Genomic DNA, 14,631 nt, shown 5'->3' with positions numbered 1-14,631 from the left:
TCCAATTTCTGTATTCTATTGCAGTAAATGTGTAAGTGAAGTTTTCCATTCTTATCTGTCAACATTCAATTAATTTATAGATATGAAAGAAAACACCCTTCTGGTGACCGAGGACGAATCTTTACAGCTCAACATGAGGCTGCTATCGTGGATATGGTGGTTGCCTATAATACCATCCTTTTGAGGAAGATTCAGGGCTCAATCATCCAAGATAATGAAATATTTCACAATGTAAAGGCCCTGTCACACCTTGACGATTTAGCCAGCATATGCCTGACGTATGCAAAATTTGGCTAAAACGCCGGCACACGTTGAATACGTTAAGAGCACGCTGGCATACGTCGTAGCACGCTGGCATACGTCTTTGTACGCTGGCATACGTCGTAGTATGCCGAGGTGTTAGACAAATTTTCCATGCTTGAAATTTTTCGACGTATGCCAGTGTATGACTCGCACGTTCCGCATTACGCTGGCCATAAGTTGTAGGCACGTTATCCGATCGTTGACACACGTCGACACATGTTACTTGTAAGTTACTCATAAGTCAAAACACGTCGAGGTAATGTTTAGCATACCCGAAACTTATTTCTAACCTATGAGTAACGTGTTGTAGGCACGTTATGCGATCGTTGACACATGTTACTTGTAAGTTACTCATAAGTCGAAACACGTCGAGGTAATGGTTAGCGTCAGTGTTCCAGACTCCCTGTTTTTTTGTTTTTTTTTCTTCGGTATGACGGTGATGTTAACACTTCGATTTCTAGTGCGGTTATGATATAATATAATTAATAGGCTGCCGCTCAACAATTTAAATCATAACCGCACTAGAAATCGAAGTGTCAACATCACCGTCATACCGAAGAAAAACAAAACAAAACAGGAAGTCGGGAACACTGACGCTAACCATTACCATGACGTGTTTCGACTCACGAGTAATGTGTGTCAACGATCGTGAAACATGACTACAACTTGTGCCAGCGTATGCGTAATGCGTGTCATACGTCGAGTACGTCGAGAAATTTTCAACATGCTGAAAATTTCTCGACGTACTCGGCATATGACGACGTATGCCAGCGTGCTCTTAACGTATACAAACTAACCCATAACGTATTCGACATGTGCCAGCTTGGTTCGGCAAATTTTTCATACATCGGCATACGCTGGCTAAAACGTCAAGGTGTGACAGCGGCTTCACACTTCGATGTCTTGTGCAGTTATGATTTGAATCGTCGAGCCACAGCCTATTAATAGCCTACACCACGTGATCATCGGCTATACGCTGCCACGCGCTATGCGTAAGTTAGACTATCGTTGGGCATAGGTTGTGAACGCCGATAACACACTCAGCATTCGTTGGTATAAGTTATCTATATGTGATTGAAACGTTCTGTGTACGTTACTAGTACGTTATGCATACGTCCAACACATTATTATATGCCCAAAACTTTAAAAAAACGTCAATAGTTCAGCGTACGCCAGCGTTTTACATACATTTTGATACCTTGCCATACGCTGGCTAAAACGTCAAGGTGTGACAGCGGCTTTAATAAGGGATAAAAAAGAAGAAAAAAAACAAATAAGGTCAATTTCACAGCAAGGCGACACTCTGTCTGAATGCAAAGATTGACCACAGCTTAACCATTAGTTGAGAGTCTCGTTTTCATAACAAAACTTTCATCCACTTTGTTCACACCGTGTAATGCCCCTGTTGACCAAAGCATTCAGCCCCAGCACCGGTCATCTTCAAAGCTCTGTTCACCATCCTTCTTGACGTCACTGCCCATGAAACTGATGTCTGTGCACGAATCCTTTGTCCCACTTTACATCTCATTTAAGTAATTCACTGACACTCGAGTTGCCTTTTGTTCCCGAATTATCAGAATCATGTCTTCACATGCTTGGGGTTGGCTGATTGGTTAGGGTGGTGGGCTTGGGATCTGAGGATCCTGAATTCAAATCCCCCTTGGCTGTTGAATTAATACCAGGTGGGGTTGACTCTATCTGTCATCCTTCCGAGGCCGGCAAAATGAGTGCCAGCTTGTTGGTATCTTGGGTCGCGGTGGCGACCCGTCCAGGATTGTGCCCAATAGCTAAGGAGACTGCTTAGGCAGAATCAACCCTCTGCACAGAGTATGGATGGATGGATGTCTTCAACACAAAACTTAACATTTCCAATTATATAGGATTTACTAATCCGTAACACTGGGGACAGACCACACTTTTGCTTGTGAGGCATAATACAGTATAAACATGTAATTAAATAATTCAAGTTGGTATGCCGGTTGTGGAGATGGTATGAAAAAGGCTACATAAAAATAAATTCAACGTTGTGTATCAGTAGTGTACACAAAAAAGTGTATATGTGTATATACATTATACATAAATAAATAATTCAAAGTTGTGTGTTCGTCGTGGAGATGGTAACGTGTATATCGATGAAAAAAAATCATTCAAGGTGTTATGTCGGTATCAATGATTGTAATGTGCATATCAATAAATAACTGAAGGTCATATGTATGTAGCTGCATAGTACTGATGTGTATGTACATAAATAAATAAATAATCTCATGGTGTGTGTTGGAAGTCGAGATGGCAAAGTGTATATAAATAAATAATGGTTCATGAATGCATCTAAAATAGTGATTCTGTTCTCCCATTAAAAAAAAAAAAATTCTAATTATCAAAATTAAGAGATAAAATCGTGTTCCACAACTTTTGAGCCCATTCGCAGAATACAGAATAATTTGCTGCACCTCATGCACAGATATTATTGTACACATTTTCCACGTATGAAAGAAATGTGTGCCCAACCATTTTCGAGGATCGGCTCCAGAGAGATGGACGGACTGAAAGGAGTCAAAAGAAGGGCTGATGCCCAGTTTGTGGATCCTAAAATAACACTTCTTTGTCATCTGCAGTAAAATTTGTCTCATTTGTGAAATTGATCGAATATTTAAAATACTTATTTTGTTCAAGTTGGTATGTTGATCAAGAGTTGATTAAAATCTCTGGCAACTTCAAACCCCATTTGACATTATAATCTCTAATTAGACCAATATTGGAGAGTACTTGGGTCCACTTGATTGGGTTGACCGGTTAAACACATTATTATCATGAAAACGTAACACTAGTCATTAGGTATGTTTGTAATATTTTACGTTTGATGTAGATTTTTTTTATGTAGATGTAGATGATGACGTTTATTTTTGTAGATCATGTGTTTTGCATTGTAGTTTTGTCGTGAGAAAAGGATTCTCTATTTAATCATGATATAAATATGCATTCTCTTATTAAGAGTCAACACCATTCGAAATGCTTGATTAAACAACCATGGTATCTATATTTTTTTTCAGATGCCGAGGAACTCAACCTTCAATTCAACTCCCTGAGCAAGCTCTCACCCACGGTGTTTCACCACCTGAAAACAAATCGCAGGTGTCATTATGTGGAGTGAGATTTGGTTGTTTTTTTTTTAACCACCAGCTTCTCTCTAACAGTAAGTACCAAGTACGTGTTCATTTCTTACACAATGTGAGTGTTCCACAGGAAATTTATGGACAAATGTAAAAATATAAAAACAAGTGTGGTTGTTCAGTAGAAATTGTTGAAAGTAGTTTAAAGAGAAAACGTGAAATAAAATTGTTGGAGAAAAAAAACAATATTTCATTCATTATATTTGGTAATTACATCACGCCGTGCGCTTCCATATTATCCCTCGTATCTCGGGTCAGTTTCACTGCATGTATATCTCCAGAGATGAACCGGTTCATCACCCACAACATCGATCACATCATCTTGAACAAATTTAATCAATACAGTACATAATCACCCACAACATCGATCACATCATCTTGATCAAGTTTAATCAATACAGTGCATAATCACCCACAACATCGATCACATCATCTTGAACAAATTTAATCAATACAGTACATAATCACCCACAACATCGATCACATCATCTTGATCAAGTTTAATCAATACAGTGCATAATCACCCACAACTTCGATCACATCAAATTGATCAAGTTTAATCAATACAGTGCATAATCACCCACAACTTCGATCACATCAAATTGATCAAGTTTGACCAAAATAGTACATAATCATCCACACCATCGATCACATCAAATTGATCAAATTTACCAATACAGAACATAATCACCCACAACATCGATCACATCATCTTGATCAAATTTAATCAATACAGTACATAGTCACCCACAACTTCGATCATATCATCTTGATTAAATTTAACCAATACAACACACAATCACCAACAACATCGATCACATCATCTTGATCAAATTTAACCAATACAACACACAATCACCAACAACATCGATCACATCATCTTGATCAAATTTAATCAATGCAGTACATAATCACCAACAACATCGATCACATCATCTTGATCAAATTTAATCAATGCAGTACATAATCACCAACAACATCGATCACATCATCTTGATCAAATATAACCAATAAAACACACAATCACCCACAACATCGATCAGATCATCTTGATCAAGTTTAACCAATACAACACACAATCACCGACAACATCGATCACATCATCTTGATCAATTTTAATCAATACAGTACATAATCACCCACAACATCGATCACATCATCTTGATCAAATTTGACCAATTCAGAACATAATCACCCACAACTTCGATCACATCAAATTGATCAAATTTAACCAATACAGTACACAATCACCGACAGCATCAATCACATCATCTTGATCAAATTTAACCAACACAACACACAATCACCCACAATGCTGGCAGTACCTGTGTGGGAGGACGAAAGTCCAGGTCTTCAGGTCCTTGATGCTTCCCATCTTGCTCTATGGATGTGAGACTTGGACTCTGACCAGGGATTTGAGATGGCAACTTAATTCCTTTGGTACCAGGTCTCTTTGCAGAATTCTTGGCAATCGCTGGTTGGACTTTGTGTCCAATGAGTGGTTGTTGAGAGAGAGTCAAATGAGATTTGTTACCTGCATAGTCAGTAATCATCAGATGCTGCTGTATGGACATGTGGTTCATTTTGCTGAAGCTGTTCCTGCTCACCAGATTCTTTCAGGGAGGGAGCGTAGTGAGTGGAGGAGGCCAATGGGCTGACCATATGCCTTGTTGCAGCAGATTGATCAACTTCTCAAGGAGATGGGGATGGCCAGAAGGAGGCCCCTGGTGTACCGGCAGAAATTGGACGCAGCGACTCGCTGCTCCGGCGCATGCTCTCATACCTCACCTGGGTCATGAAGATTGTGGTCAAATTCCATCAAAATCGTTTGTAGTTTTGGAGAAGTTCCCAGTGTGCTCAAATAGCCTAACTGACTGAGGAACACCACACAATACTTGTAGCTCACCTGGACAATTTTTGTTCCAGGTGAACGAAAAATGGCTGGCATAATGTCCACCAAATATTACAAAACTGGCTGGAGTACCTCACATTACGTGATAGGCAGACCCCCCCTCCCCCTTTCCAATCCGGATGAGGGTCGGGAGCTGACTGATGATTTCCACTTGTATGTCTGGGCAAAACCACACCAAATTTTACATTTGTCATGGTTGCTAACTTGAAGAGAAGAAAAAGACATGGGATGGAAAGGATCCCTGGTGTGAGGAACTGAAGGGACTGCGAGTGGGGGGTTCGCATCTCCAATGGTTGAGGAATTTTCACCTTATTTTCACATGTTCAGTCGTTCTTTTGTGAGAAATTAAAGTGGAATAATCACGATAATGTCCTGATTAATTTAAGGTTTTTGTTTTTCACATGTAACTCCTGAATGTGTTTTGGATTTTCCATTGTACAACACACTGGGGTGGTACCCATCACTACCGAGCCGGCGTTTCAGGATGTGTTGTACATTGAAAAGCTTTGGAGTTATTGGCCGCATGGTGGTTACCTTTTGAGTGCTGCCTAACCCACATCCCAATACTCACCTCATCGCAGCATTTACTCTCAAAACGGCCTTGAAGACCAACATGCGTTCACGTAAAATCTTGCCCACATTCTAACGTGAGTCCACCCAAAATCTGGGGTCTCTGGGTGCTTCGGTTTGTGAGTGAAAGAACAACAAACAAATGAACAAACACTTGAAATTTTTCAAAGATTTGTAATCCCCTCGGAGCCATTTTCATCACAATGTTTTGTACACCATTCCTTTGACTTGTACATCATATGATTTGAAAGGACAAGAGATTTTAGGTTCACTTTATTCACAGAAATTAAAAATTACAAAATTCACAATCAAAAAAGTCATCAAGGGAGAACTCGTACGCTGGGTCTCAGCTGAAGGTTGTTAGAACTCGTACGCTGGGTCTCAGCTGAAGGTTGTTAGAACTCGTACGCTGGGTCTCAGCTGAAGGTTGCTGGGAGAAAAAAAACCAGTGAAAGACAATGGAGTGCAAATGAGTTTGTACAGTGATGAAGTCACGCACGATGTGAGTAAATCAGGTCTCTGCAAGGTTTGAGTACCTGTACTTCCAGAGATGGATGTTCATTTTTTTTCCATCTTGGATCAGCCGTCTGTAAGAGTCTGATGTTTCGTCTTACATTCCTGGAGCTTGTACGACGGAGTGATGATGGATCCACTGCCAAAGATCACATCTTCTCCAGTGGCTGTGACTGTAACTTCTTCCTCTGCACACACATCAACAAAAGGAAGTCAAAATCCCTCAATAGCATTGTCATCGTCATCTCCATCATTATCATTATCATACCTTCCATCACAATCCTGGAAATATGATATCCCATCAATTGCTTCTGCATCTCAGTTAAATTCTCTTCTTTCTTTTGCCTTCAATTTCACATCTTTATTTTCTTCATCACAAATTCCCACTGGATTTTTCAAACAATTAATTTTAATGATCATCCACGTGCACGTCATGACTTTGATACGGACACATTAACACTCACGCCAGACTTCGACCAACTGAAAGATTTGTTTGCTGCTCGTCTGGATTCGAGTTCAGCAAAATATTTGTTTGTCCTCAACACTTCTGAGGAACAGACAAAATGGGACGTGATGCAGGTGAAGAACATGTGGTTCAGACAAAGTTTGGAATAATTTCCGATGTAGGACAAGAGTCTGAGTAACTTACGTTCCACCCGGTGGGATGGTTTCAGGTGAGCAGGAAGGAGCACCTCTTCTGAGGGTGAATCAGGTGATCTCATCCAATCGAAGCGAGTTAAAGTTCTTGTTTTATATTCTGCATGGGGATGACCATGTCAAGAAGTTACCTTCCCACCAAAAATTATAATTACAATTATCTCCACAATTAAGGATATTCTTTTTCATCGAAGGAAGTATTAACAGCAATGTCTGTGAAAGACAAAGTTCCAAAATTAATTTCAATTTAATGTTTTGATCTTGCGGTTGGTTGTGTTTGCACCCAGTGTGTTCACCCCACCTGTCAAAAGGCAATTAAAAGTGCTTACCTGTTGAAGGTCTTGCAGAGCATATCGCTTCTATTGTTGCTGTCCGTCATCACGGTGAGGTTTCCGTTCAGGAGGAAGACAATGAACAATGGAAGTCGGTGTGGAATTCCTTTTCCTCAACAATAAGAACCCACCATGATTTTCTGCAGCTTTGGTAACTTCACGATAAAAGTTCAGGTTCCTGTTCTTATTAAATGCAAAATATCCATCAGGAGTGAAATCCTGTCCTTGTCTGTACTTTCAAAAAAGGTTTCGGTTACGGCTCCGATGGGATATCGGGTACAATCACTTGTTTGGAAGAGATCATGAGTTGAAGGAAATTGTTTTCAACAGAATATACTCTGTGTTTCTTTTAAAGTGTGCAGCATGAGGAGACTGTATTATGTGAGATGGGACATGAGGAGGGATGGTCGTGATCGTTGGAGATGAGGAGGGATGGTTCGTGATCGTTGGAGATGAGGAGGGATGGTTGTCATCTACGGAGATGAGGTTTACCCTTACGCTCCTTCAGGTGGACGACTTTGTCTCCTTTAATGGTGTATCGCCCGTTTGGGTCACTTTCTCTCTTTTTCTCAAGATCACTCAGCAGTAACTCTTGTTTTTCTCTTTGGAGCTGAGTGTAGTCTGGAGTGATGAAAATGTTTCTTGGCCAGAGAGAGGGATCCTTCAAATTCCGTATCTTTTTATTATTATTCGTAAGAACCTGATTCCTGTCAGACTCGCATGTGAAAACAACTTTCAGGGGTCTGATGCTGTTCTCAACATAGCGTCCGAAGCGGAAAGTCTGTGCAGGCTCGATGTCCAGGTTCATGGCTTTTATTAATGTTGCCACCGCCTCCTCATCATGTACACCTTTTCGCTCCTTCACTCCAAAGAACACGAGGTTGTTTTTGCGCCTTTCAATTTCCGCTTGTTCACCCTTGAGAAACTCAGACTGAGAAGAATGGTCAGTCTCCCGTTTGGGCGGCAGCCGGTGAACATCGTGCTGGTTCTGCTGATGAAACTTGCCTTCACGTTGAGGCTTCGGTTGTTTTTGGAGGACAACACTGTACAATGGTTGCTGCCACAGCCCCTCATCACTATTCACCATGTGAGGTTGCCGCTTTGACGTGACATGTGTGTCAATATTCACCATGTGAGACTTCGGGTCAGTCGGCGGCGGCAAATCAACAATGTCCTGTTTGTGCTGTTGTTGCTGCAGCCCGTCATCACTGTGAGGCTTTGGGTCAGTCGGCTCAACATTGTCCTGTTTCTGCTGCCGCTGCTGCAGCCCATCATTAGTTCCAAGCACTTGTTCCTTGTTTTTCTCAGCAAGCTTTCCTGCATTTTGTACTTTTGTCTCTCTTTCCAAGACCTCCTTCTCCCTAAACTCCACATTACTTTTTCTGTCCCTCATCTCTCGTTCTCTGACCATCAACATGAACTCTTTCAGTTTCCATTTAAGTTCACATTGCTTTTGTTCTTCCTTGTGCTCTCTCTCTCTAAGACGAGTCTCTTCGTCCAATTTAAGCAGCCTGTACTCTCCATCTTTAAGCTCCTTTCCTTGTTGGTGCATACGAAGCTGCCGTTTCTTTATCTTCTCCTCTTTCCCATTCATGAATGAGTCAAACACACCTTGTCGCTCCATCTCCTGTTCTTTACTTATCTGCAGGTATCGTTCCTGCTGCTGCACTCGTTTCTTCCAGTTATCAATCTCGAACATTCTGCGTTGTACAAAAAGCATTTTCTGATGAAGTTCTTCATTTTTGCGTTTTTCCCACATTTGGACTCGGAATCGCTCTTTTGCTCGTGTGGATTCTTCTTTCCTTCTCATCCTGAGCTTTTCTTCATATTTCCTCTGCTCTTGTTCATTTTTCCTCTCCTGTTCATTCATTTTTCTCTGCTCTTCTTTATTTTTTTGTCTCTGCTGTTCCTCCTCTCCTTTCTTCCGCTCCTCTTCCTTGAGGAGCCATAATTCTTTTTCCAATTTCCGTTGCACGTCCTTTTCCATCAACTCATGTTCCATTTCCTGCACAAACTTCTCTCTTTGTAAGAGATTTCTTTCAGTTTTGACCAAACGAGCCTCATATTCCTGAAGCTTTTCTTCCTTTACTCGTAAAACCTTTTGTTTCTCTTTTTGATTTTCCTCTTCCGCCTCTTCTTTGTCAACAATGTTCTGTTTTGCGATTATCTCATTTTTTTCAGTAATTGCCAGAACCTCCTTTCCCTCTGCTTTCTGAATATCAAGGTGTTCGGTTTCCCGAACCTCCGTTACCAATGGTGGATCGTCTTTCGATTCATTTTTCCGTTTCACTTGATGTCGACATCTTAAACTGCAACAAAACAAACAAACAAACATTCTCAGTTCAAGCTCCAATGAAGTATTACATCACATGTAAAGTATTGAACACATGGTTTTGTAAAACATAGATAAACATGTTCCACGAGTGTTACAATTCTGGAGGATACGGAATATGGAACATGCAGGTGTAACTTAAACAATGTCTGAAGGAACGATGTAGAACGATGAATCACACTTAATTATGTGAAGAATCTCATGTAATGGTGGAGCATGTTATGAACTTTTGCATTTGTTTTGCGAAAGAAGGAAATTGTGCCTTTTTTGTAAATTATGTCTGACTTTGCAGGAATTCCATTGGTAACATTTTTCATGGAGTAATTTGGCGCCATCTTGGATTGTAAAATCGCCGTTTCAGAAGTTTTTTGGCCGAAAACTTTGATCAACAAACTATTCCTTTGAAATCAACACTAAGTCGGTGAGTTTTAGTTTATATTCACAAGAAATTTTGAATGAATAACCTGAAGGATCTTCCTTCAGACATCATTGCCACTTTGTGTGAACATAAAATGCAGTCAGAGGTTTCAACTTGTGTCACATGCTGGGACATCATTCATGTCATCACGTACTGTTTATAAAAAATAAAATTACTTCACTTGTACATCAGGCGAAGATAATGGTAAATGTACTTTTTAGAATATTCACCATGGATCAAACTGACAAACAAAGAGCTGCAAGAAAAACTGTCACTCAGTAAATATAAAGAGCTATGAGGAATCTGTTTGTTAAAATTTAACAAAATACGGAGGCCAATAAGGAACAAGCATTTGGTGAATTTGGGAAATGTACTGTCTGGTCATCCTTCATTATTTCAGCTCGATTGTTATTACAAAAACAAAAATCTCGTTCTTTCACTTGCATCATCATCAACTTCTCATGTTTCACATTGTGTTATGGGATACATGATGTCATCTCCCAAAGAGCTCGCTCGGGTAAAACCGAGTCACCTGGATAAAACAAAGTCACCTGGATAGAGATGAAAGAAGAAGCAAGCTTGCTGTTGCTTCACAAGACACAACTTTACTGACAAAGAGGACAACCCAGTGCTTCAGAATCTATTAAGCAGACTCGTTTGAGCAGTACACTCTTTGTCAAATTAAAATGTTTATTTTGTCAACCAACCACAGGTGAGGAAGAGACAAAAATACATGAAATCCTCCAGAAGGGCCAATTCCTGGTAACATGGGACAAAACAATCCAAGAAATTGCAAACAGCAGTGGATATGATGCCTGGAAAGTTAGGCTTGCCGACGTGATGTCTGCTGGAGATTTACTGTCTCGTGACATTCTGTACCACCACACCTCCTGCTTCACAAAAAACTGCCTCCAGTGAGTGTTGCATTTATTGCCACAGACCGAGAGTTCTTCAGTGTTCTTCAAGACCACATCGATGAGGGGCAGTCTATCGACTTTGCTGAACTGCAGAAGTGCAGATTTTTCATGAATTACAAAACAGACTTTGTTGAAACTTTCACAGGTTTTTATATCCTCGTGGAGGATCTCGAAGTCTTACTCACGTTGTTGTTCTTGTGGACTTTTTTGATTCACAACCTACAGTTTTCATCGAAACTTCCTGAAACTTGGCGTATACATGTAAAAATACCCTGCGCAGACAGAAACCATCTCCGATTTTGAAATATCCTCCTAAAAAAAAAGTTATGACGTCAAAATATCTCCGCTAATGGAAATCGCCTAAAAAATATCTCCGAAACCAGGCAAGCTTTTTGAATTCTGTTTGTGGGAATCGAACAGGGCATTAGCAGAGATGAATTAACGCACATATGATGCATCACTATGAGGTCGTAACAATTTTTATGACGTCATTCCTATTTTTTGACTTTTTTGTTTCATTTGTTTCACAGCCGACAGTTTTCATCGAAACTTCCTGAAACTTGGCGTATATATGTAAAAATACCCTGCGCAGACTGTAACCATATCCGATTTTGAAAATTCCTCCTTGAAAAAAAGTGATGACGTCAAAATATCTCCGCGAATGGAAATCGCCTAAACAATAATCTCAAACCAGGCAAGCTTTTTGAATTCTGTTTGCGGGAATCGAACAGGGCATTAGCAGAGATGAATTACCACACACACGATAATCACTATGACGTCATATCATTTTTTATGACATCATTCCTATTTTTTGACTTTTTGTTTCACAACCCAGAGTTTTCATCGGATCTTCGTGAAACTTGCCATGTATATGCAGAAAGCCCACGTGCAGGCAGTAACCATCTCCGATTTTGGAAATTTTTCTGAGAAAAAAAGTTGACGTCATAATATCGCCGCTAATGGAAATCGCTTCGACCATTATCTCCGAAACTAGGCAAGTTGTTTGAATTTTGTTTGCGTGAATCAAGCCGGGCATTAGCACAGATAATTTTTCGCAAACCTCATACATCACAATGACGTCATATTCGTTTTTATGACTTCATCATAAAGAGGACGAGGATCTGAGCTCATTCGAGCTTGTTTGACACACAGGTCACTGAATACACAACTATAATTACAAACAGTTTCCCACAGTGAAGACTTACCAAAGTTATACCCCACCTGTAAATGACCAATGAGGTATTTACACCAAATTTAACTTTGATTAATACAGCAAAAGTGGGTTTGTTCATCACAGCCATTTTGAAATCCAAGATGGTCACCATCCATAACATCGAGAAAAATAAAATTGTGTGTTTTTAACTTCTTGGCGTGACAAATGTGGGTATTGCCACCAAAACAGACTTCATGTGACTTTCACAGCCCGAGTTAATCGGAAATTTGGTGAAACATTGCGGCCATTTTGAAATCCAAGATGGCCCCAGAACATTGGATCTCTCTCCATCGAGTGCAGCCTGCAGCTGCTGGTTGCATCATTGCTTGGGACACGGCTATGCTGCTGATTCAGTGTCCCCCTTACCAGTACACTGGGGCTCATTTTGCCAACCTCAGAACGATGATAGGCTGAGTCAACCTCCTGGTGTATTTTTTTTTAATTTAGTGGCCAACAGGGCTTGAACTCAGGACCCGAGGATCCCAAGCCACCACCCGAACCACTAAGCCAACACCAGGCTAAGAACATTGGATGAGAAACAATGTTACCAATGGATTCGGGACACCTTGCCATCTTCTCCAGCAATTAAAAAACATATTCCATATTACGCAAAAAAATTCTCGTTCTTATAATCCAACATCACATCGCACACAATAAACTCGCTTCAAATATCTGAGCGATCTTGTTCCCTCGTGGATGAAGACTTGATAAATATTGATGAATAAGTCACTTGTGTTATTTACCAGTGAATGCAGAGCTTTCTTTTGGAGCTCCCCTTCTTGGTGAACCAACGTGACGGATCAAATGTGGTTATAATATAAAACACAAGGAAGGAAATCACGACAAACGTGACGTCGCGAACCACAGATATCCCTCCATCCTCAACAGCATCATTCTGGATAACCTATGGAGATAGACAAGGGCAGGGGAAGGAGGAATGTTTATTTCATTTAAAATTCAACGAAACAATGTTTTTACAATTATTTTACAAAACCCACAAGTTCATGACAAAATAAGAACATGATGTTGAAATGTTTGAGAATACAAACACAATGGCTCATGGAATGTCCGAGAGGTTATCGTTTGTACGACGCTTGGCGAGTGCAGGTCTGCACGAGGATTTGGGAAGTAATTTGTGAGTTTGGGAAGTAAAACCTTGAAGATTCCTCCATCAACATGACCATGATGGAGCACTTGGCTTGAAGGTGCAAATTCCAAGTTTGCTTGGTGGGGAAAGTGAAGTTGCAGTTTCCAACCAAAGAAAAACTCTCTTGTTTCTCAACGCATCATCAGGGTAAAGAGGAATCACAACGACGATATTATAAAGGGCAGAAAAGGAAGATTAAATATGGGATTTCAACTGTGTTACCACCACTCAACGACCTACTCTTTTTTTTTTTCAAGGTGACTCCTGGAATCTTTGATTTATATTTTGAAAAAGTACTGTTTGGCAAGATAGCCGACTTAATAGGATTTAAAAGTAGCAAGTCAGTGGGACCTGATGTGATACCAGTGGAAGTATACACCTGCCTTTGGTGACTATGGGGTTCAGGTGTTGAATAAACTAATGAACTGGGTGATGATGAGAGAGGAGATTCCAAGCGCACAGAGGCAAAGCATTCTGGGACCATTATTTAATTTTCCACTCACCAGATGTGTGTATTTTAGATTGGAAAATACCACCTGTCGCTTCGCTGATGGGAATACAATGAGTCAGGACAAAAATAGGGGAGAGGGAGGAGGGGAGAGATCAGGGATGGGGGAAGGGAAGGCAGGGTGAGGTGAGGGGAAGGTAAGGCGCACGTGCAGTGGAGCATAAATTATGATTCATACTGTCTCAGCAAAATGATTTTCCATTTTTTACTGATGAAACGAGAAATACCGCCTGGAGACAAACACCACCCGGACATATCCAGAGATAAACACTGCCCGGACGTGTCCGGAGGCAAACCCTGGAGCCTGAGGCCTGGAGCCAAGCCATCCGGAGATAAACACCTCCCGGGCAAGTCTGGAGACAAACACAGCCTGGACATAACCACCTGTCCAGACATATATGGAGAAAACTAACATTCAGACACGTCCAGAGATAACCACGGTCCGGATACAACTGCCATCCAGAGAGGAAGACATGGAGAGGGGAGAGAGAGAGAGAGGGGGGGACAGTGAGACAGGGGTGTGGGAAGAGGGTGCTCACGTGTATAAGGAGGGGGAGGAGCATGGATGGGACAGAGAGAGAGAGAGAGAGAGAGAGAGAGAGAGAGAGAGAGAGAGAGAGAGAGAGAGAGAGAGAGAGA

The 14,631-nt window shown here is 40.8% G+C and overlaps 1 protein-coding gene across 3 annotated transcripts; it reads right to left on the bottom strand.

Moving 5' to 3' along the window:
- Positions 1 to 6,140: 6,140 nt before the first annotated feature.
- On the bottom strand, positions 6,141 to 14,051 carry LOC147015171 (uncharacterized). Of its 3 annotated transcripts, none has more exons than XM_085849732.1 (5): positions 13,081 to 14,051; positions 7,455 to 9,766; positions 7,118 to 7,225; positions 6,492 to 7,015; positions 6,141 to 6,385 (listed from the first exon to the last, which is right to left on the bottom strand). In XM_085849732.1, exon 2 carries the CDS (start codon positions 9,457 to 9,459, stop codon positions 7,927 to 7,929), a length of 1,533 nt encoding a protein of 510 aa, XP_085705858.1. In that variant the 5' UTR covers positions 9,460 to 9,766; positions 13,081 to 14,051; the 3' UTR covers positions 6,141 to 6,385; positions 6,492 to 7,015; positions 7,118 to 7,225; positions 7,455 to 7,926. The 3 variants fall into 3 exon arrangements, with proteins under 3 accessions (XP_085705858.1, XP_085705859.1, XP_085705856.1); XM_085849733.1 differs by having other exon boundaries at positions 6,492 to 7,012; XM_085849730.1 differs by having other exon boundaries at positions 6,492 to 7,225.
- Positions 14,052 to 14,631: the final 580 nt, after the last annotated feature.

This window comes from Eptatretus burgeri, chromosome 12 (genome assembly GCF_056783735.1).
Source record: "Eptatretus burgeri isolate ZD-2024b chromosome 12, Ebu_testis_v1, whole genome shotgun sequence".
NCBI classification, from domain to species: Eukaryota; Metazoa; Chordata; class Myxini; order Myxiniformes; family Myxinidae; genus Eptatretus; species Eptatretus burgeri.
This window is presented reverse-complemented; position numbering and strand designations above follow the sequence as displayed.

Bases quoted from the DNA above. Each gene is read 5' to 3' on its own strand.
- LOC147015171 (XM_085849730.1), bottom strand. From the start codon at position 9,459: ATGGAACATGAGTTGATGGAAAAGGACGTGCAACGGAAATTGGAAAAA.